This window comes from Salvelinus namaycush, chromosome 19, assembly GCF_016432855.1.
Source record: "Salvelinus namaycush isolate Seneca chromosome 19, SaNama_1.0, whole genome shotgun sequence".
Taxonomy (NCBI): domain Eukaryota; kingdom Metazoa; phylum Chordata; class Actinopteri; order Salmoniformes; family Salmonidae; genus Salvelinus; species Salvelinus namaycush.
This window is the reverse complement of record NC_052325.1, coordinates 13783932-13806841: the sequence shown is the minus strand read 5'-3', so window position 1 is coordinate 13806841 and position 22910 is coordinate 13783932. Positions and strand designations below refer to the sequence as shown.

Sequence of the window (22910 nt, the reverse complement as noted above, 5' to 3'; positions counted from 1 at the left end):
TGCCGCACTGGGAGGGCTAGGTTGGGCATCGAGCCGGATGTCATGAAGCCGGCCCAACGTATCTGGCCTCCAGTACGTCTCCTCGGGCCGGCGTACATGGCACCAGCCTTACAGGTGGTGTCCCCGGTTCGCCTGCATAGCCCAGTGCGGGCTATTCCACCTCGCCGCACTGGCAGGGCTACGGGGACCATCCAACCTGGTAAGGTTGGAGAGGCTCGGTGCTCAAGAGCGCGTGTCCTCCTTCACGGTCCGGTATATCCGGCGCCACCTTCCCGCCCCAGCCCAGTACCACCAGTGCCTACACCACGCACCAGGCTTCCAGTGCATCTCCAGAGCCCTGTTCCTCCTCCCCGCACTCGCCCTGAGGTGCGTGCCCTCAGCCCGGTACCTCCAGTTCCGGCACCACGCATCAGGCCTATTGTGCGTCTCAGCCGGCCAGAGTCTGCCGTCTGCCCAGCGGTGCCTGAACTGCCCGTCTGCCCAGCGGTGCCTGAACTGCCCGTCTGCCCAACGCCGTCTGAGCCATCCGTCTGCCCAACGCCGTCTGAGCCATCCGTCTGCCCAACGCCGTCTGAGCCATCCGTCTGCCCAACGCCGTCTGAGCCATCCGTCTGCCCAACGCCGTCTGAGCCATCCGTCTGCCCAACGCCGTCTGAGCCATCCGTCTGCCCAACGCCGTCTGAGCCATCCGTCTGCCCAACGCCGTCTGAGCCATCCGTCTGCCCAACGCCGTCTGAGCCATCCGTCTGCCCAACGCCGTCTGAGCCATCCGTCTGCCCAACGCCGTCTGAGCCATCCGTCTGCCCAACGCCGTCTGAGCCATCCGTCTGCCCAACGCCGTCTGAGCCATCTGTCTGCCCAGCGCCGTCTGAGCCATCTGTCTGCCCAGCGCCATCTGAGCCATCTGTCTGCCCAGCGCCATCTGAGCCATCTGTCTGCCCAGCGCCATCTGAGCCATCCGTCTGCCCAGCGCCATCAGAGCCGCCCGTCTGTCCCGAGCCGTTAGAGCCGTCCGTCAGTCAGGAGCCGCTAGAGCCGTCCGTCAGTCAGGAGCCGCCAGAGCCGCCAGCCAGTCAGGAGCCGCCAGAGCCGCCAGCCAGTCAGGAGCCGCCAGAGCCGCCAGCCAGTCAGGAGCCGCCAGAGCCGCCAGCCAGTCAGGAGCTGCCAGAGCCGCCAGCCAGTCAGGAGCTGCCAGAGCCGCCAGCCAGTCAGGAGCTGCCAGAGACGCCAGCCAGTCAGGAGCTGCCAGAGACGCCAGCCAGTCAGGAGCTGCCAGAGACGCCAGCCAGTCAGGAGCTGCCAGAGACGCCAGCCAGTCAGGAGCTGCCAGAGACGCCAGCCAGTCAGGAGCTGCCAGAGACGCCCTACAGTCATGAGCTGCCCTACAGTCATGAGCTGCCCTACAGTCATGAGCTGCCCTACAGTCAGGAGCTGCCCTACAGTCAGGAGCTGCCCTACAGTCAGGAGCTGCCCTACAGTCAGGAGCTGCCACCCAGTCAGGAGCTGCCACCCAGTCCGGAGCTGCCACCCAGTCCGGAGCTGCCGGAGCCCCTCAGCCCGGACCTGCCGGAGCCCCTCAGCCCGGACCTGCCGGAGTCCCTCAGCCCGGACCTGCCGGAGTCCCTCAGCCCGGACCTGCCGGAGTCCCTCAGCCAGGACCTGCCGGAGTCCCTCAGCCAGGACCTGCCGGAGTCCCTCAGCCAGGACCTGCCGGAGTCCCTCAGCCAGGACCTGCCGGAGTCCCTCAGCCAGGACCTGCCGGAGTCCCTCAGCCAGGACCTGCCGGAGTTCCTCAGCCAGGACCTGCCGGAGTTCCTCAGCCAGGACCTGCCAGAGTTCCTCAGCCAGGACCTGCCAGAGTTCCTCAGCCAGGACCTGCCAGAGTTCCTCAGCCAGGACCTGCCAGAGTTCCTCAGCCAGGACCTGCCAGAGTCCCTCAGCCAGGACCTGCCAGAGTCCCTCAGCCAGGACCTGCCGCCCCTTATCCCGGTGCTGCCACTTATCCCGGTGCTGCCCCTTATCCCGGTGCTGCCCCTTATCCCGGTGCTGCCCCTTATCCCGGTGCTGCCCCTTATCCCGGTGCTGCCCCTTATGACTATGGTGGGGTGGGGACCACGACCAGTGCCGGAGCCGCCGCCGTGGAAGGAAGCCCACCCAGACCCTCCCCTAGACTAGGTGCTGGTGCGCCCGGAGTTCGCACCTTAAGGGGGGGGTTATGTCACGCCCTGGCCTTAGTATTATTTGTTTTATTTATTATTTTAGTTAGGTCAGGGTGTGACATGGGGTATGTGTGTATTTTGGGGTATTATATGGTAGAGGGGGTGTTGGTTGTAGTTTATGGTTTTGTGTTGAGTGTATGTATCTAGCTGTGTCTATGGGTGTGTAGTTTTCTAGGAAAGTCTATGGTGGCCGGAATGGGTTCTCAATTAGAGACAGCTGATTTCTGTTGTCTCTAATTGGGAGCCATATTTAAGGCTGCCATGGGCTTTAGCTATTTGTGGGTGTTTGTTTCCTGTGTTAGCGTTTGGGCCACACAGGACTGTTTGAGGTTAGTCACGTTTGTTGTTTTGTATTTTGTAGTGTTTTCTTGTTATTTACATTAAACATGTACAATTACCAATCCGCATCTTGGTCCGATCCATGCTCCTCCTCGTCTGAGGAGGAGAACGACATTGACAGCCGTTACAGCAGGTGATTGTTTCAAATCCTAGGTGAGCCACACTATAGATTCAACCTGTATGTTGCTTTGTCACTCTGTATCACTAGGCCTACTTATACTGGACTTCCTTTACTAGTCTCCTACACTACTCCCTTGATCTGTCATTTCTTATTTTTCTATTTTACCTTTATTTAACCAGGTAGGCAAGTTGAGAACAAGTTCTCATTTACAATTGTGACCTGGCCAAGTTAAAGCAAAACAGTTCGACACATACAACAACACAGCGTTACACATGGAGTAAAACAAACATACAGTCAATAATACAGTAGAAAAATAAGTGTCACGATCGTCTATGGGTGAGAGAGAGGACCAAGGCGCAGCGTGTGCAAAATACATTCTCTTTTATTTAGAGAAGGGAAAAACACGCAACGAACACTATAACAAAACGAAACAACAAACGATCGTGAAGCTATAAACGTAAGTGCACACACAAGCTACAAACGTACAACATAGACAATTACCCACAAACCCCAATGCCTATGACTGCCTTAAATATGGCTCTCAACTAGAGACAATGAACCACAGCTGCCTCTAATTGAGAGCCAATCTAGGCAGCCATAGACATACAAACACCTAGACAAGACACTGACCCATTTACCCTACAAAACCCCTAGACAATACAAAAACACATACATTCCCCATGTCACACCCTGACCTAACTAAAAAAATAAAGAAAACAAAGAATACTAAGGCCAGGGCGTGACAATAAGTCTATATACAATGTGAGCAAATGAGGTGAGATAAGGGAGGTAAAGGCAAAAAAAAGGCCATGGTGACGAAGTAAATACAATATAGCAAGTAAAAAATTGGAATGGTAGATTTGCAGTGTAAGAATGTGCAAAGTAGAGATATAAATAATGGGGTGCAAAGGAGCAAAATAAATAAATACAGTAGGGATAGAGGTAGTTGTTTGGGCTAAATTATAGATGGGCTATGTACAGGTGCAGTAATATGTGAGCTGCTCTGACAGCTGGTGCTTAAAGCTAGTGAGGGAGATAAGTGTTTCCAGTTTCAGAGATTTTTGTAGTTCGTTCCACTCATTGGCAGCAGAGAACTGGAAGGAGAGGCGGCCAAAGGAAGAATTGGTTTTGGGGGTGACCAGAGAGATATACCTGCTGGAGCGCGTGCTACAGGTGGGTGCTGCTATGGTGACCAGTGAGCTGAGATAAGGGGGGACTTTACCTAGCAGGGTCTTGTAGATGGAGCCAGTGGGTTTGGAGACAAGTATGAAGCGAGGGCCAGCCAACGAGAGCGTACAGGTCGCAGTGGTGGGTAGTATATGGGGCTTTGGTGACAAAACGGATGGCACTGTGATAGACTGCATCCAATTTATTGAGAAGGGTATTGGAAGCTATTTTGTAAATGACATCGCCGAAGTCGAGGATCGGTGGATGGTCAGTTTTACAAGGGTATGTTTGGCAGCATGAGTGAAGGATGCTTTGTTGCGAAATAGGGAGCCAATTCTAGATTTACCTTTGGATTGGAGATGTTTGATGTGAGTCTGGAAGGAGAGTTTACAGTCTAACCAGACACCTAGGTATTGGTAGTTGTCCACATATTCTAAGTCAGAACCGGCCAGAGTAGTGATGTTGGACGGGCGGGCAGGTGCAGGCAGGGAACGGTTGAAGAGCATGCATTTAGTTTTACTTGTATTTAAGAGCAATTGGAGGCCATGGAAGGAGAGTTGTATGGCATTGAAGCTCGTCTGGAGGGTTGTTAACACAGTGTCCAAAGAAGGGCCAGAAGTATACAGAATGGTGTCGTCTGCGTAGAGGTGGATCAGAGACTCACCAGCAGCAAGAGCGACATCATTGTTGTATACAGAGAAGAGAGTCGGTCCAAGAATTGAACCCTGTGGCACCCCCATAGAGACTGCCAGAGGCCCGGACAACAAGCCCTCCGATTTGACACACTAAACTCTATCAGAGAAGTAGTTGGTGAACCAGGCGAGGCAATCATTTGAGAAACCAAGGCTATCGAGTCTGCCGATGAGGATGTGGTGATTGACAGAGTCGAAAGCCTTGGCCAGGTCAATGAATACGGCTGCACAGTATTGTTTCTTATCGATGGCGGTTAAGATATCGTTTAGGACCTTGAGCGTGGCTGAGGTGCACCCATGACCAGCTCTGAAACCAGATTGCATAGCGGAGAAGGTATGGTGGGATTCGAAACGGTCGGTAATCTGTTTGTTGACTTGGCTTTCGAAGACCTTAGAAAGGCAGGGTAGGATAGATATAGGTCTGTAGCAGTTTGGGTCAAGAGTGCCCCCCCCCTTTGAAGAGGGGGATGACCGCAGCTGCTTTCCAATCTTTGAGAATCTCAGACAACACGAAAGAGAGGTTGAACAGGCTAGTAATAGGGGTTGCAACAATTTCGGCAGATAATTTTAGAAAGAAAGGGTCCAGATTGTCTAGCCCGGCTGATTTGTAGGGGTCCAGATTTTGCAGCTCTTTCAGAACATCAGCTGACTGGATTTGGGAGAAGGAGAAATGGGGAAGGCTTGGGCGAGTTACTGTGGGGGGTGCAGTGCTGTTGACCGGGGTAGGGGTAGCCAGGTGGAAAGCATGGCCAGCCGTAGAAAAATGCTTATTGAAATTCTCAATTATAGTGGATTTATCGGTGGTAACAGTGTTTCCTATCCTCAGTGCAGTGGGCAGCTGGGAGGAGTCATAACTGGGTTTCTAACATCACTAAATTTGTGAAAGCAAGATGGAGGAAAGTTCACCATGAGTTTTCACATTATTGTATTCCCCTGTCCTTCTTTGAGATTTGTGGTTAGGAAAGAGGTGAACTCATAGAAAACGTCTTCATGGAAAGGAGATCTAAGCTGCAGTCCAAGCACGTCATTTTTAACCCCTCAGCCCTTGTGCTAGCTACTTTCGCTTTGGGGAATCCGGATGCAGTTTGATTGCCATCTTAAGTGGAGGTCCAATTCACTAACGTTGCCCCCTCTGCCCTCGATTTAGCTTGAGGTAGCGAGGGAAGAACTTCGATCACTTGTGGGGTTGCTATGACCTTTTAATGATAACTGTAGTCACATGTTGTTATGTTGTGTTGATACCATGCTGTGTTGTCATGTGTTGCTGCCTTGCTATGTTGTTGTCTCTATATGTAGTGTTGTGTTGTCTCTCTTGTTGTGATGTGTGTTTTGTCCTATATTAATATTGTATTCTTTTATTTATTTTTATCCCTGGCCCCCGTCCCCGCAGGAGGCCTTTTGGTAGGCCGTCATTGTAAATAAGAATTTGTTCTTAACTGACTTGCTTAGTTAAATAAAGGTTAAATAAATTATATAATAAAATTAATAAAATAAAATTAATAAAAACACGTCATACTGCGGTAGCTGTGAAGTGTCAAATTTAGCTAGCTTGCAATTTTATTTTATAGATTACATAGATTTTAGCGTTGGCAAATTGGCTTAGTCTCCTAGTGAGGACCCTGTAAAACGTAGCTACTTTCATAAAGGGATTTTGGGGAATTCTGAAATGTATTGGAATAAATTACTATAAAACTAGCTAGCCAACTAGCTGACAGGAGTGCTAGCTAGCTAAGTTAGCTTGCTAGGTACATTAATAGCTTTAGGTTGGTTGTTTTTATGCTCAATTTCAAGATTTCCACCATGGACGTTGCTTCTCCGATCATCACTCGCTGTGACGATGTAAAACGTCATTCAAGTGCTGAGGGCTGAATTTGGAATGCAGACCAAAACATACCCTCTTTCTCATAAAATTAGTTCACCAATATTCTCCAGCAGAGGGTGCACATCCCCTGCTTTATGGAAAGCACTCAACAGTATGCCAACGACATTGATAACTAACCCAAGATAGTTCATCTGTGTTGTTTACAGTGGGAACAAATTATGCATAGTGGGCAGAACAAGCAATGAGGTGGACAAAGTCATGCACGAGCTAGCGAGATCCTACTGGCGCAATGTAGCATGTATTTGCATATTTCCATTAGGGAACGCCTCCATTGTGAAATGTGCATGTGTGCAAACCCAATTCGACCTTGCACTCTTTTAAAACAACGCAATTTAAAAAAAAAAACGTCAAGTCTATAAAACTTTTTGGACTGTGTTCATAACATATTCTAGTTTTAAGAACAGAAAAATGTTTCATCAATGAGAACATTTGCAGAATGTTGGTCCAGTTTCAGCTAGTTCCAACCTCTCACACAATCCGTGACTGGACTTTCTCTCACTCCCATATTTGATGATGAGAAAACGTTCTAGACAGATGTTTCAGCTTTATAGCCCCTGTGTTGTTTCTGGGGTACCCCATTCTGTCTGTGAGTATACTGTATCATGTCACATCCTATGAAATTGACCAATACAAACAAACATACAGTAGTGTAAAGTACTTAAGTAAAAATACTTTAAAGTACTGCTTAATTAAGTAGTTTTGGGGGGTATCTGTACTTTACTTTACTATTTATATTTTTGACAACCTTTACTTCACTACATTCCTAAAGAAAATAATGCACGTTTTACTCCATACATTTTCCCTGACACCCTACTGCCTCTGATCTAGCGGACTCGCTAAACAAAAATGCTTTGTTTGTAAATTAATGTCTGATTGTTGGAGTGTGCCCCTGGTTTGCATAATATAAGCAATTTGAAATTATTAATACTTTTGCTTTTAATTTTGATACTTAAGTCTATTTAAAACCAAATACTTTTAGACTTTTACTCAAGTAGTATTTTACTGGGTGGCTTTCACTTTTACTTGAGTCGTTTTCTATTAAGGTATCTTTAGTTTTACTCAAGTATGACATTTGAGTACTTTTTCCACCACTGCAAACACACGTTTTCCAACTCAAAAGCAATTGATTAAATTCAAAAGTTTAGTTGTTATCTTAGTTCTCAGAGTCAAACTCTTGTCTCATGAATGTAACCACAGAGAATGTTGTGTGTACTTCAAATCCTTTCCCCATTAACTCTGGATGTAGGTTTCAAATGTAAAGAATCTGTTTTTATTATATAATAAACTTGATATCTAAATTCAATCATAAATATAAACTCAACAAAAACACTGTAATTACACATCAGTATTATATAAATTGAGATTTTGATTAAACATCTCAAAATTGCACTCTTCCCCATGATTTGCAGATGACAGGAGTGTGGGAACAGTCAAACGTGTGTTATGAGAGCAGTGGTATACAGTTGTGCTGACTACACAGCAAGTCATAGTTCTCATTATGAAAATGCTAAACTGGAAAGAGCATCTCTCATCTGCCCACATCTCTTTGGTTGTAGAAAAGTCTGTTTTTGGCCATTTTCTCACGTCAGTCAGGAGTGATCAGATCTGTGAGGTTTTCCTTTTGTAACAGAAGCCCTGTGTCATGTCCTCCATCATTCCCCTGTTTACTGGATCAGTTTCTTCAACCTCAATGTTCTCAGAGTGGCGTGCAGAGGTGTGTGTGTGTGTTATGTCAACATGTCTGCAGAGGAGTTGTAGATTAAATTGACACTTTGTGTATAGATGGCGTAGGGTTCTACTTCCTCCACATAGTCCTGTGACTGAGAGAGAAACAGACTCATCACTATTTACAGTAAACTGCTATCTACGCAAAACATACAGGTATTAAGGTAATGTAGCGTAACACAACGTAGGATATAGCTCATACATACCGGAGGAGCCTCGGGGCTGTGAATACACAGATAAAGCTCTTTATTATACAAGCAATAACATTGAACCAAATCATTTTTATCATAAAATATCAAAATCATTAGAATAATGAATATTCATACCTAATTCTGCAGGGGTGTTTTCGTGTGAAGTATAAACCCCCCAGAATAGCCATGATGAAGCTTATAGTTCCCATGGAGATTATGACTAATCGCCAGGGTATGACGACTCCTGACAGGGAGAGAAAATTATAAATAATCAGAATCAGAATACATTTCCCACTGGGCGCACCACGTAATTTCAACATGGAAATTTGGGTAATATTTGGTTGAGATGTTGATCAATGAGATTTCAACGATTATTCACCTACTCAAAAAGACAGCCATAAGTTTGATGAATACCCAATGTGTTATCACTATGCTTTTAACCATCTAAAAGCACAACCAAATTCCAATGGAAAACAATGTCTGATTTTTGGTTTCGTTGTCATCTAAATGTGTTATCACTGCGCTTTCAACCATTTAAATGGGAATACAATGTCAGATATTTTGTATTTATACAAAAGTACACAGTGCAAGTGATTATTGCTGTTTGAGATTCTGCCCAGATTATTATAGCAATTGTGAAGATCTCCACAGACCTGTGATCTTTGCATGCTATCTCGATCATGCACGCTTTCTATGATTACGTAAGAATATATTTATAGTTAGGCTACAGTAGGCAATGGATGTACTACTCATTTTAAGGTTGAATAAATACTGTTAGGCCTACATTAGTTTGTAAGACAGCCTTAACTGTATGCTATGTATTTACTGTATAGTTATATTGAATAGTGTTTGATTGACAACGCAACCAGGGGAGGGCTTCCATTTTATGGGCTCTTCACCAACCTTGCTATTTTGTTTGTTTTTTCGCATTGTTTGTAACTTATTTGGTACATAATGTTGCTGCTACCGTCTCTTATGACCGAAAAGAGCTTCTGGATATCAGAACAGCGATTACTCACCTTGAACTGGACGAATAATTAAATGAAAAAGTCGCATCTCTAGGGTAGGTGCGACGCTAGAGTCCCACCTGGCCAACATCCGGTGAAATTGCAGAGTGCCAAATTCAAAATACAGAAATACTCATAATAAACATTCATAAAATATACAAGTGTTATACATCGGTTTAAAGATGAACTTCCTGTTAATCCAGCCGCTGTGTCAGATTTCAAAAAGGCTTTACGGCGAAAGCATACCATGCGATTATCTGAGGACAGCGCCCTGCTTACAAAAGCATACAAACATTTTCCAGCCAAGTAGATTAGTCACAAAAGTTTGAAATATCAATCAAATTAACCACTTACCTTTGATGATCTTCATATGTTTGCACTCACAAGACTCCATGTTACACAATTAATGTTTGTTTGTTCGGTAAAGTACCTCTTTATATCCAAAAAAACTCAGTTCTGTTGGCGCGTTTTATAAAAGCCTGAAACAATGTCTAAAGACTGTTGACATCTAGTGGAAGACATGGGAACTGCAATCTAGGTCCCATCCATTTATATGGTGGATAGGCTTTCAATGGAAAAACACTCAATTCAAAAGAATGCCACTTCCTGGATGGATTTTCCTCAGGTTTTCGCCTGCCATATCAGTTCTGTTATAGTCAGACATTATTTTAACAGTTTTGGAAACTTTAGAGTGTTTTCTATCCAATACTACCATGCATATCCTATCCCAGTTTACTTTGGGCACGCTTTTCATCCGGGCGTCTTAACACTGCCCCCTACCCTAGAAAGGTTAATGAGGCGGACGGGAGAGATTTACTCCAGACACCCGAACAGGCGTCATTCTCAGGAGAAAGAGACGGAGGTTTCGCGGAAAGAGATCGGGGTGCCTTGTGGACGATGATGATTGTGGACTACAGGAACAGGAGGACCGAGCACGCTCCCATTGTCATCGACGGGGCTGTAGTGGAGCAGGTTGAAAGCTTCAAGTTCCTTGGCATCCACATCACCAACAAACTAACATGGTCCAAGCACACCAAGACAGTTGTGAAGAGGGCATGACAAAACCTCAGGAGACTGAAAAGTTTTGGCATGGGTCCTCAGATCTTCAAAAGGTTCTACAACTGCACCATCGAGAGCATCCTGACTGGTTTCATTACTGCCTGGTATGGCACCTGCTCAGTCTCCGAACTTAAGGCACTACAGAGGGTAGAGAGCACAGCCCAGTACATAGTCATTTAGCTCAGTTACCTTCACTTTCTTGGGAACAGGAACAATGGTGGCCCTCTTGATTTCCAACAACAACGAGACGGCCTACAGGGAGGAGGTGAGGGCCCTCAGAGTGTGGTGTCAGGAAAATAACCTCACACTCAATGTCAACAAAACAAAGGAGATGATCATGGACTTCAGGAAACAGCAGAGGGAGCAGCCCCCAATCCACATCGACGGGACAGTAGTGGAGAAGGTGGAAAGTTCCTCGGCATACACATCACTCACAAACTGAAATGGTCCACCCACACAGACAGCGTGGTGAAGAAGGCGCAGCAGCGCCTCTTCAACCTCGGGAGGCTGAAGAAATTCGGCTTGTCACCAAAAACACTTACAAACTTTTACAGATGCACAATCGAGAGCATCCTGTCGGGTTGTATCATTGCCTGGTACGGCAACTGCTCCGCCCACAACCGTAAGGCTCTCCAGAGGGTAGTGAGGTCTGCACAACGCATCACCGGGGGCAAACTACCGGCCCTCCAGGACACCTACACCACCCGATGTCACAGGAAGGCCAAAAAGATCATCAAGGACAACTACCACCCGAGCCACTGCCTGTTCACCACACTATCATCCAGAAGGCGAGGTCAGTACAGGTGCATCAAAGCGGGGACCGAGAGACTGAAAAACAGCTTCTATCTCAAGGCCATCAGACTGTTAAACAGCCATCACTAACATTGAGTGGCTGCTGTCAACATACTGACTCATCTCTAGCCACTTTAATAATGAAAAAATGTATGTAATAAATGTATCACTAGCCACTTTAAACAATGCCACTTTATATAATGTTTACATACCCTACATTACTCATCTCATATGTATATACTGTACTCTATACCATCTACTGCATCTTGCCTATGCCGTTCAGCCATTGCTCATTCATATATTTTTATGTACATATTCTTATTCATTCCTTTACACTTGTGTGTATAAGGTAGTTGTTGTGAAATTGTTAGGTTAGATTACCTGTTCGATATTACTGCATGGTCGGAACTAGAAGCACAAGCATTTTGCTACACTCACATTAACATATGCTAACCATGTGTATGTGACAAATAACATTTGATTTGATTTGATTTGGGACCAAGCTTTCTGCCATCCAGGACCTCTATACCAGGCGGTGTCAGAGGAAGGCCCTAAAAATTGTCAAAGACTCCAGTCACCCTAGTCATAGACTGTTCTCTCTGCTATTTGCATTGCCCCCCTCTTTTACGCTGCTACTCTCTGTTATTATCTATGCATAGTAATTTTAATAACTCTACCTACATGTACATACTACCTCAATTACCTCGATTTACCGGTGCCCCCCGCACATTGACTCTGTACCGGTACCCCCAATACAGTATGTAGCCTCGCTATTGTTATTTTACTGCTGCTCTTTAATTATTTGTAACTTTTTTTTTTTAATTGTGGGGGGTGGTATTTTTCTTAAAACTGCATTGTTGGTTAAAGGCTTGTAAATAAGCATTTCACTGTAAGGTCTACACCTGTTGTATTCGGCGCATGTGACAAATAACATTTGATTTGATTTAAAGAAAATCTAAAGAATGGATAGTTTCATCTGAGCAACTGGCTTAATTCTATTCTTTAACTATTATTTTTGGTTTATTTGGGGACGTAAATCCAACATATAATTTGTTAACCTGTCAACAATTTAATAGGCTATTTACTGTATTGCAAAAGTGAATTGTGTTTGGTTGTCAACGCAACATTTGAGGGGTATTCAGACCCCTTGACTTTTTTATACATTTTGTTAGGTTACAGCCTTATTCTACAATTGATTAACTTGTTTTTCCTCTCATACATCTACTGTACACCCAATACACCATAAAGACAAAGCAAAAATGTAAATTTTTTGCTAATTTCTAAAATTAAAAAAAAAAAAAATATTCAGTACTTTGTTGAAGCTCCTTTGGCAATGATTACAGCCTCAAGTCTTCTTACGTATGACGCTACAAAATTGGCACACCTGTAATTGGGGAGTTTTTCCCATTCTTCTCTGCAGATCCTCTCAAGCTCTGTCAAGTTGGATGGGAAGTGTTGCTGCATAGCTATTTTCAGATCTTTCCATAGATATTCGATCGGGTTCAAGTTCGGGCTCTGGCTGGGCCACTCAAGGACATTCAGAGACTTGTCCCATAGCCATTCCTGCTTTGTCTTGGCTGTGTGCTTAGGGTCTTTGTCCTGTTGGAAGGTGAAACTTCGCCCTAGTCTAAGGTCCTGAGCGCTCTGGAGCAGATTTTCATTAAGGATCTCTCTCTGTGCTTTGCTCTGTTCATCTTTGCCTCGATCTTGACTAGTCTCCCAGTCTCTGCCACTGACAAACATCCCCACAGCATGATGCTGCCACCACCATGCTTCACCGTAGGGATAGTGCCAGGTTTCCTCCAGAAGTGACTCTTGGCATTCAGGCCAAAGAGTTCAATCTTGCTTTCTTCAGACGAGATAATCTTGTTTCTCATGGTCTGAGAGTCTTTAGGTGCCTTTTGGCAAACTCCAAGCGGGCTGTCATGTGCCTTTAACTGAGAAGTGGCTTCTGTCTGGCCACTCTACCATAAAGGCCTGATTGGTTGAGTGCTGCAGAGATGGTTGTCCTTCTGGAAAGTTCTCTCATCTCCACAAAGGAACTCTAGAGCTCTGTCAGAGTGACCATTGGGATCTTGTTCACCTAAGGCCCTCCCTCCCCCGATTGCTCAGTTTGGCCGAGCGGCCAGCTCTAGGAAGTCTTAGTGGTTCCAAACATCTTCCATTTAAGAATGATGGAGGCCACTGTCTTCTTGGGGACTTTCAATGCTTCAGAAATGTTTTGGTACCCTTCCCCAGATCTGTGCCTCGACACGATCCTTTCTTGGAGGTCTACGGGCAATTCTTTGACCTCATGGTTTGGTTTTTGTCTGACATTCACTGTCAACTGTGAGACCTCATATAGACAGGTGTGTGCCTTTCCAAATTATGTCCAAACAATTGAATTTACCACAGGTGGACTCCAATCAAGTAGTAGAAACATCTCAAGGATGATCAATGGAGACAGGATTCGCCTGAGCTCAATTTCGAGTCTCATAGCAAAAGGTCTGAATACTTTTTATTTTTAATACATTTCTGTTTTAGCAACATCATTATGGGGTATTGCAGAGGATTTTCTTTTATTTAATCTATTTTAGGAAAAGTCTGTAACGTAACAAAATGTGGAAAAAGTCAAGGGGTCTGAATACTTACCGAAGGCAGTGTATATTTTGTGCCACTGACTTAGGGCTCTATTCAATCCGCATTGTGGAAGTTCAGCTTTACAGCGCGATTGAAATTTAGAGGCAATGTTCCCACTTTAGCTGAGATTGCACAGGAAGCACTGCATATGTTGGCTCAATCGGAAATTACATAAAAAATTATAGTGCAGAGTGGATAACGCTTCAGCTTTACAAATTGAATAGTGCCCAAGGTCTGTCTTTAATTCCAGTAGGTCTACAAAGGTATAATTGATATGTTGGGTCCATGTCTCCATCTCAAACAGGAATCGAAGTTAAAGAAAAGGACTAAATCTAATCAAACTTTATTTAAAGTGCATTTAAAGTTTAATTTGATACAGTCAAATTCTTTAACTTTGATTTTTGGTTGAGATGGAGACGTGAATCCAACACATTAATGATTCAATTTGAAATCAAACCAAGATTGAAACCCAAGGCCTATATGTATTGTCTATTTTTTGTTTAACGCTGGGTTGCATTGAAACAATAGCTGTTGATGACTTTGCAAATGCTATACAATATATATATCAATATATATATATATGCCTAAATCAATTTTTTTATGATACAGTGTATGACGTATAAAGTATGGTTACATTTCATTTGCTCTGTCACGCCTATCCTTTGGAATGACTGATATCAACAATGAAAATATTTAGTTATGAAGAGATCTCCTTATAATCATTCTCACAGTAGCACATTGGTAGTAGTCAATGGCAAATATCAAAGCTTAATTAAGCAAGCCTGGGTTTGGTTAAAACCCTGGATGGGAGACAAAATGAATAGATGTTAGATAGATCAACTCTGCAGTAGGTGCTGCCCAGCCTTTAGTTTTTTTTTCTGATAGTGGACATAACGTTGAAGATCTGACATTGTTTCAAAGGTACATATTCAACATATTTTAATACAAGGTTTGTTTATGCTGAAAATTGGTTACAATGATGACTAGAGCTCTTGGGGATTCTATGGTTGAAATTCCACCCTCAAAACAAGTTGATTACTTTTTTCAAATCCAATGTATTTTCCATGTAGATTCCGCGTCACAATACGTTGACAAATGACTCTGAAACAACGTTGATTCAACCAGCTTGTGCCCAGTGGGTTACCATCATCCCATCCTATTTCATTTACACTCAATCTAGTAAACTTTGTCAATAGACTCTGAAGGATTTTATTGACTAAAAAAGCTACGATGTTCACTCCTATTCTAAAAGAGTGAGATATTAGTCATACAGTGTCCTTCTAAATACAGTGTCCTTCTAAATTCTAAACAGTCAGTCTATACCTGGTGTCACCATATGCACCTCCTCCCAGGAGGGATGTATGACAGCACAAGTCAGGTTGCCCATAGCAATCCCCTCGGGCAGGACCAATCGACTCTCTACTGTGTTGAAGCCATCTAGGTTCAATGTGGTGGTTGAAGTAGAGTTCCATTTTTCACTCCAGCAGATGGAGGCAGCTGGTTTCCCCCCTTCAGCCAAACACACAGCCACCTGCCTACTGCCCTCCCACTCTAGCCAGGCAGACACACTGGGAGGGGCTGCACACAGGGGGAAGAGGGGGGAAATGGGCATATTGAGAACAACACATGTATTTTGTATTTTGCAATATAGAGAAATGAAAGCACACAGAAGTCATGCTAAACATTACAGATCTATGAAGGTTTCTTACCTATTAGTGATACATCAATGTTTGAGGCGTAGCTTCCTGCTTTGTACACCGACTCACACTGGTAGATTCCCTCATCTCTCTTTGAGAACTCTGGAATCTGTAGGTAGGATTCACCCCTGGATGTGTTGAGCATGGCTTTTCCATCATTGCATGTGTTCAGATTTTGGTTATCATTACTAGATGATATTTGACACGTTATTCCATCCAGTTTTATTTTCCAGATGGTGTAGATCATCTCACTCCAAGTCTTATTGCTGCACTTTAAGATGGCATTATTCCCCAGGTGGAAATGTTCACTCCTGGCAGCTAAAGAAATACTATTAAAATAACTACTTCAAAGAATTGTACTTATTTAAATAAAAATGACTTTTGGATAAATGGACGGTAAATGAATAAATGGTTTCATATTAAATGCATGTGTGATACAGTTGTATGAGTATTATTATAGGCCTACGTATATGTATCATTATCTTTTTACAATACATACAATATATAGAGGAGCTTGATGTGGCTATGTCGGATATTCAGACCTATCTCTGAGTCATGCAGACTATCAGGCCTCATTCCAAGGAACAGGAAACTTTTTTGAATAATTTCCTCTTTCTCCTCTCCTGAAACATAAAGCCCTATCTCTCTCTGACCAAAAATGTGGCAACATGCTAGTGGCGATTAAACAGGTTTGGTAAAAAAAAAAAAAAAATTACCAATGACTCCGTGTTGTAGGCCTAGAGGCACAGCGAAGGTGAGGAAAGGGGAAGTGTGAGAGATCACAGAAATGTTGTGGTTATATCCTGAGAGAATGATCAAAGTGCATGTTAGTGGCAGATCATGTTAGGAAAATGTTAAGCATTCAACATCATCAGTTAAACATGATTTCATCAAGTGTAAGTTCAATCAATAGAAAAGCATGTCTTAGTTGATCAGCAAAACAGTCTAGAGGAAGAAAAGTGGGTTGTTGGTCATCTGAAAGCCAATGTCTTATAAAATTGGTCTTACAAAAAAGTGATAGTTGAACAGTTGGAGGTTTATAGTCACTATTAGAAAGTTCAGTTTGTTAGTTAAGTGTTTTACTTTAAAAAAATTGCAGCACATAAAACTTTCCGCTCTTAAAACACCTCCCAATGTTATACATAAGATGTGATATCATGGGAGGATGACTGCTAGGTTACTGAAGTTTCTGAAGTGGGATGTTTTCTGGGTCACACACTGCTCTTTCATTCTTGTTGATGTTTACTTTAGACAAGTATATAACTTCTGTGGTGGTTACAGAAACCCACAGGACCCCCATACACTGCCTGATTAGTAATGTCACTTTCCCCCTAATGTGCTTCAAATCAATCTCCTCTCAAATACAGGGGAAAATATGTTAGGTAATCTGTAAACCATGCCACACCAACACACACAAGTCTCTAGCGTGTGATACGCTGCATGTTCCTTCCCGTGGTAGAAAACAATGGAACCTTTTGTTTAAAACATCTTTATATAATCACCCAAATCTGTTCCACTGACTTTGTCTTCAGTTTGACCACAACAGAGTAGTCAGAACAGAACTCTCGATACACATGCCATAGAAATCTAGAGCCCTTGGGGATTCTACCAGCAGCCGACAGAGTTTACAATTTAGAACGGGGGACTCCTTAGTCAGAGCAGTAGGAAAATATAAAACATCTATTTTGATCAGTATTTTTTGGTCATAAAATAAATATTTTGACTATGATATAATCATCTCTATTTTAGGGTATCTATGGATAAATGCTTTGAATGTCGTATGAATAATTTAACCCTTTACACCAGTGGTCACTAACTGATCTCCAAAGCATTCCTAGTCGATCACCAAACATTTTTGTAAAAAACCCAAAGCAAATAATTGACTTCCGATTTATGTTTTTTTTTTAACTGCACTGTTGGCGGTAGGTGGAGAGTATATTAAGTGCACCTACAGGCCTACCACTGGCCAATCAGATAGCTCAGATCACCGTGTCTGCACAGTTACCTTGAGCCATAGATTGTAAAAAGAAGCATTGGATGCACAGCAAAGTTGATACTGTGAGATTTAAAAACGATTAAAACCATGACTAGAGAGAGAGTGCTGTTTTTATGAGTAAGTTCCTGTTTATGTTGTTATTCAGCATTGTCAACAATTTAAGCCATAACATGCATGTTCTCCCTACTTCCACTCACGCTACAACCAGCACTGCAGCTGCAATGAAGGAGTACAGTATAACAAAGTGTTCTAATAAGCTTGCATTGTTATTATTAGCAGCTTGTGTTTGTTTAATATCGAGCAATATTTCACTTCCTCTGGTCATAGGAGTAACAACATGAATTGGTGCATGAGTCAGAAATAATGCAATGTGACTTGATTTTTGACATCAGTTTGAAGACTGTATGCCTTTTATCTCAGCGGAGGGAGAGCAGAGGGACAGTGAGTCGGGTGACAGGCAGCCTCACTGCTGCTCCCTCCCTCCCTCCCCTCAGACTGACCATTAGATTCAGGCCATTAGTTCAGTAAAAAATATATACAGTATATTTATAATAATACAACAAATAATATATTACCAGAGTGATCATATGCCTAACTTGTTTTTATATAATTTCAAAATGGTCTGAGAAGAACAACATTGGCAGGTCATTTCAAGCATAGCCAATATGCAGTGGTAATATATTGGGCCTATAGCCTACTGCACAAACCTTGTTGATACAGAACTGTATTTATTTAGTTAATGTTGAATAGGCTTACGTTTATTAAGTCATGTTTTTTTTAAACAGAGCGGTTTGCATTTTGATTCAGAAAGTGATCTTGACTCAGAAAAGGTTGGTGACCACTGCTTTACACAGTTCTCAAAATTAACCAAAACCAACCGGATAAACAAAATGAAGTGATGAGATCAAAATGAAGTGATGAGATTCTCAAACCTGTTTCTAAGCTCCAGGTTGCAGAAACAGCCAGGAGAGAGATGACTCCTATAATCCATGTCTTCCCCATCTCTCTGGTTGTTCTATATGGCTCCTGACAATACTCCTGTACTCCTCAAGACACTGCTGCTCGTTCCACCTGTCCCCCCCTAAAAACAAAATCGTAAACTCCCCCCTTGGACACTATACCGTTATCCCTGAACCCTAAAACTGGCTGTATTATTGTTCCATTCTGTTTCCTCTTGTCTCAATGTGTTATAACTGTACTGTTTAACTCTCTCAATGCTCTCTTCTCTTTCCTGCAAACTCTAAGTCTTAGTTGATATCTGCTCTCTGTCTCTGTCCTGATCTACTCATTTGACTCCTTTACTGATGTTACTGTAACAAGCCCCTAAATAAACTAAATAATCCCTCCCTCTCTCTTCCCCTACTTCCTCTGTACAGCTCTCTCGCTCTCATTCTCCCACACACGGTGACGGTTGTTGACTCAGACACATGTTTCCTCTCCCGCCTGTCACATGACCACAGAGTGCCACACAGCCTTTAAAGTCTCTGAAACAGCAATAACTGCAGGTGCCCTGCCAAAACTCTTTAAAACACTGGTTATCATACTTCTTACTGTCATTCTGTTCCAAGTCAGGGATTTTAATTTGTCCAATAAACTAATCCAATCTGTTACTTGGATTTATTGCACCAATTACTGAAATGGTTGTTCCAGTTTAAATGGTTTAGATAGTCTCCTTTCTTATTCTTCCCAACCCGGCAGTCATTCTGAATGCAGGTGAGTAAATATTCCAAATGTTGCATATTCCCATGCTGGTTGGATTCCAATAGTAATTACACATCACTTTGCAAGCCATCATAATGTGACTTGCAGGCCTGAAAACCATCAGTTTCATGCCACTGTATTAGGATAAAACTAGGCCCTCAAAGTAATACCTTTTTAAAACCTGTATTGTGTTTAAGAATTGAATTTGAATGATAGCCTATTTGCTGAGGAACTCACTCGATGAAGGCCACAGGACTAAAAATGGATGAATGTAACAACCATGTCTCTGCCACTAAGAAATACAGTCATGGGTGGTAACTCTACAATTTACTCGAAAGGTAAGGCAATGGGGGAAATAAGCAGTGTGTTAATGTAACATTGAAAAGTATGGATTAGTATGGACACTGGACTAGCGTTCAGTGTTGATTTAACACTGGATAATGTGCTGTGCGGGTGGCATAACAGCCAACAGGTCTTTGAGGTCCTTACATTACTTTAAGTCAAAATGTTCCTAGTTTCATGTTGATACATAATTATTGGTACGGCTTTATAATTACTAATCGGCTCAGAGTGAGCACTCATTACCAGCTAATAGATGTTTAGATGGTCTGTATTATGTGCTATACGTGTTTGTGTTGAACAAACACTCTCCATATGACTGTAATGATCTCGCTCTGCAGAGATGCCATCACACTCAACAGGGAAGATGTTGATGACTCCTTCATCACATTGAGCTTTTCAAATGGGAGATTAACTGACATGAACAAACATTTAGCACATTCAGGGTGTGGTCGAACAAATACCCCCAAACAGATATGATGTAGTCTAGCAGAACAACAACCTTTTACCCCTTGCAATCCTGTTGACATCGGTTACATTTTTCTGAACCACAGAGGGGAGAGATGAGGAGGATGTGGGGAGGAGGGGGCATTGGTTTTGTCTGTGCCACTTATCTGTATGTTCTTTGGAAACTTAATTATGTGCAAGCTAGCAAAAAAGGACAATAAAAAAGCTGATGATAATGAATGAATCTAAAGTTGATCAAAAGCTGAACACTATGGCCACTCAATTCGAATACTATATTGTATGTGAACTAATGTTCAACAATGCCTTGTGTTCTAACTAAGGATGGGTATAGGTAGGATTAAAGTTGGATATCAATAATATGCCTTGTGGCACTGTGTTCAAAACGGATACTTAATGTAAAACTGTTTTATAAATAAATACACGTACATGATTTAAGATTCAGTACATTACAGTAATATAGTGCATATCGATCAGATGTCACAGATGTCAAAGCAGCAGAGCTGCCAACTCTCACGCTTTGGCGGTGAGACACGCATTAGACCATCTTCTCACGCTCACACGCCACACCGCTTATACCTCAAGCATTGAAAAGTACTGTTTTTATTTGTCTAATTAGTCCATTGTATAGTCAATGTGTTAACTTTTCAACTGTGCTCCAAATCGTTTTGAAATCGGAGCATCTGCGCCTGCAATTTAACATCACGAGCGGAACCTCTGTCATTGTCATGTCCTGCCAAAGCACTGTGAATCGCGGCACATTGAAGCATATGATTGGGCTAGTTGTGTAAGAGATCAAGGGGATTGAATGCGCGTTTTAAACAAACGCTCCTCAAGAAGAGTGGAGCTGAATGGAGAGAGAACTTTCTCTTCTGAGTTTATTAAACCGTAAAAACAGCAGCACTGTAGCGCTGTCTTATGTACAAGGATGTCAACAAATGTAGGTTGCTGTAACTCCCGTCCGTATTGCAGAATGCAGCCTTTGACAGCATAAAGTTCGATGTAATCCACAAATGCATTAGTTTCATCGTTTGGTGATTGGCATTTAGTCTGTGACAACTCAAAGGCAGCAGACAGACGTACTGTATGTTTAAGCAGGGATGTTTGGTAGGGTAAACTGATTTTTAACAATGAAAATAATTTTGCCAAACAGATTGTAAACCAAAAAGTGTAAACTTGATTCTAGAGGGGGGACAATACATCGAAAATGTATTTGGGTAGTGTCCAGGGGCAGATTTATGTAATCTTGTCTTCAGGAGATTTTATTATCTATTTACTTTAATTAGTCTGATCAGTGGAACAATATTCATTATTACCAAATGGGTGTTAAAATACAGGGTAATTGCTGTGCTTGTCAGCAAGAACACTACTGTTATTCCCCACACTTAATTTATTATTCCACTTCTTCCCAATTTTTCCAGTGTAATCACATAGTTGAAGTCTGATATGCCTACTTGGGTCTTTGAAAATGAATTATATGAGGTTATGTATTTTTGCAGCCATTCATTGACAGTTATGCATTGGATAGGAAATGCTCCAGCCCTCAAATACAAGTTTTGACATTTTAGCTTTGTACACATGCTAGGCAGAGATGGTAAGTGGACTCACATCACATAAATGCATCCTAATTTGTCTATGTAGAGGAAGTTGATGGTAAGGACTTGTAGGCATAAACCACCTGAATGTTGATTAATTAGATGTTTCTTGATGGTTGGGTGATTTGAGAAATTAATTGTTATAACAAAAACATTTTCAAACACCCAGCACTTGGGAAACATAGATCAGGGGTGGCCAACACTCCTGGAGAGGAAACAGGATTTTCTTCCAGCCATATCTTAAAGAGATAGTTTACCCAAATTACAAAATACAAAATGTTTGTGTCCTTACCTTGTAAGCAGTCTATGGACTTGTAACGTCCTGACCAGAGTTCTTATGTGTTTTGCTTGTTTAGTGTTGGTCAGGACGTGAGCTGGGTGGGAATTCTATGTTGTGTGTCTAGTTCGTCTGTTTCTGTGTCCAGCCTAATATGGTTCTCAATCAGAGGCAGCTGTCAATCGTTGTCCCTGATTGAGAATCATATATAGGTGGCTTGTTTTGTGTTGGGGATTGTGGGTGGTTGTTTCCTGTCTCTGTGTTTGTGTTCTGCACCAGATAGGACTGTCTCGGCTTTCACGTTTGTTATTTTTGTTATTTGTTGATGTTCACCATTTATCGTCTTATTAAACATGTTGAACACTAACCGCGCTGCAGTTTGGTCCTCTCCTTCATCCCAGGAAGAAAGCCGTGACAGGACTGCAATCTATGATTTGGCTACCCACTGCCATACACCATTAGTATTAGTATTTCCTGTGCGGAGCCTTGGTGTAGTGGTAACATGTGTCACATACAACTTTCCACCTGAGAACAGGGATCAATCTCTGCTTCCAACCTTTCCACTGTTTCTCCCACTTGCCTGTCTCCCCATTTCATTACTGTCTGAATAAAGTGTCAAACCACCTAAAGAATATTAGCATACTTAAAATGTAATCCCCCCCAAAATCTAAAAGTAACAAAGTCATTGAATTTTGAGTGTTCGTTTAATGTTCAAAGCATCAGGAATACAGTTGGGCCCAGCTTCCCGACAGCGATGGAACTTAGGGCTTTCGAGTGTTTTAACGATGCATCTTTCTTACAACGGCCGAAGATGTAACATGTGTTTCCCAAAACACCACGCAGAGAAAATATTTGTTAAGTGCGTCATTCAGGCATGTGTCGATACTGATAGGATGGAAAGAAAGGAAACACTTCTCTCGGATCAGCGTTATCCCTTTCCATCTTACCTTAACATTCTAAATCAAGATTTGGCACATAATTTCGCACGTTACACCTCTTGAAATATATAGAAGAAAAATGTACAGAC

At 42.8% G+C, this 22910-nt stretch overlaps 1 protein-coding gene across 1 annotated transcript; it reads right to left on the bottom strand.

The window, feature by feature from the left end:
• Positions 1-7790: 7790 nt before the first annotated feature.
• Positions 7791-18791, bottom strand: si:ch211-214p13.9 (cell surface glycoprotein CD200 receptor 1-A). The gene is made up of 6 exons (XM_039014040.1): positions 18439-18791; positions 15523-16313; positions 15137-15391; positions 8472-8580; positions 8352-8367; positions 7791-8240 (listed from the first exon to the last, which is right to left on the bottom strand). The coding sequence occupies exons 2-6, from the start codon at positions 15755-15757 to the stop codon at positions 8148-8150; spliced, it is 708 nt and encodes a 235-aa protein (XP_038869968.1). The 5' UTR covers positions 15758-16313; positions 18439-18791; the 3' UTR covers positions 7791-8147.
• Between the last annotated feature and the right edge of the window lie 4119 nt (positions 18792-22910).

Coding starts and splice junctions, on each gene's coding strand:
- si:ch211-214p13.9 (XM_039014040.1), bottom strand. CDS start 15,757: ATGATCTACACCATCTGGAAAATAAAACTGGATGGAATAACGTGTCAA. Junction 15,392..15,522: donor CATTGATGTATCACTAATAG/GTAAGAAACCTT, acceptor CCCTGTGTGCAG/CCCCTCCCAGTGTGTCTGCC. Junction 8,581..15,136: donor GGTGCATATGGTGACACCAG/GTATAGACTGAC, acceptor TCTCCCTGTCAG/GAGTCGTCATACCCTGGCGA.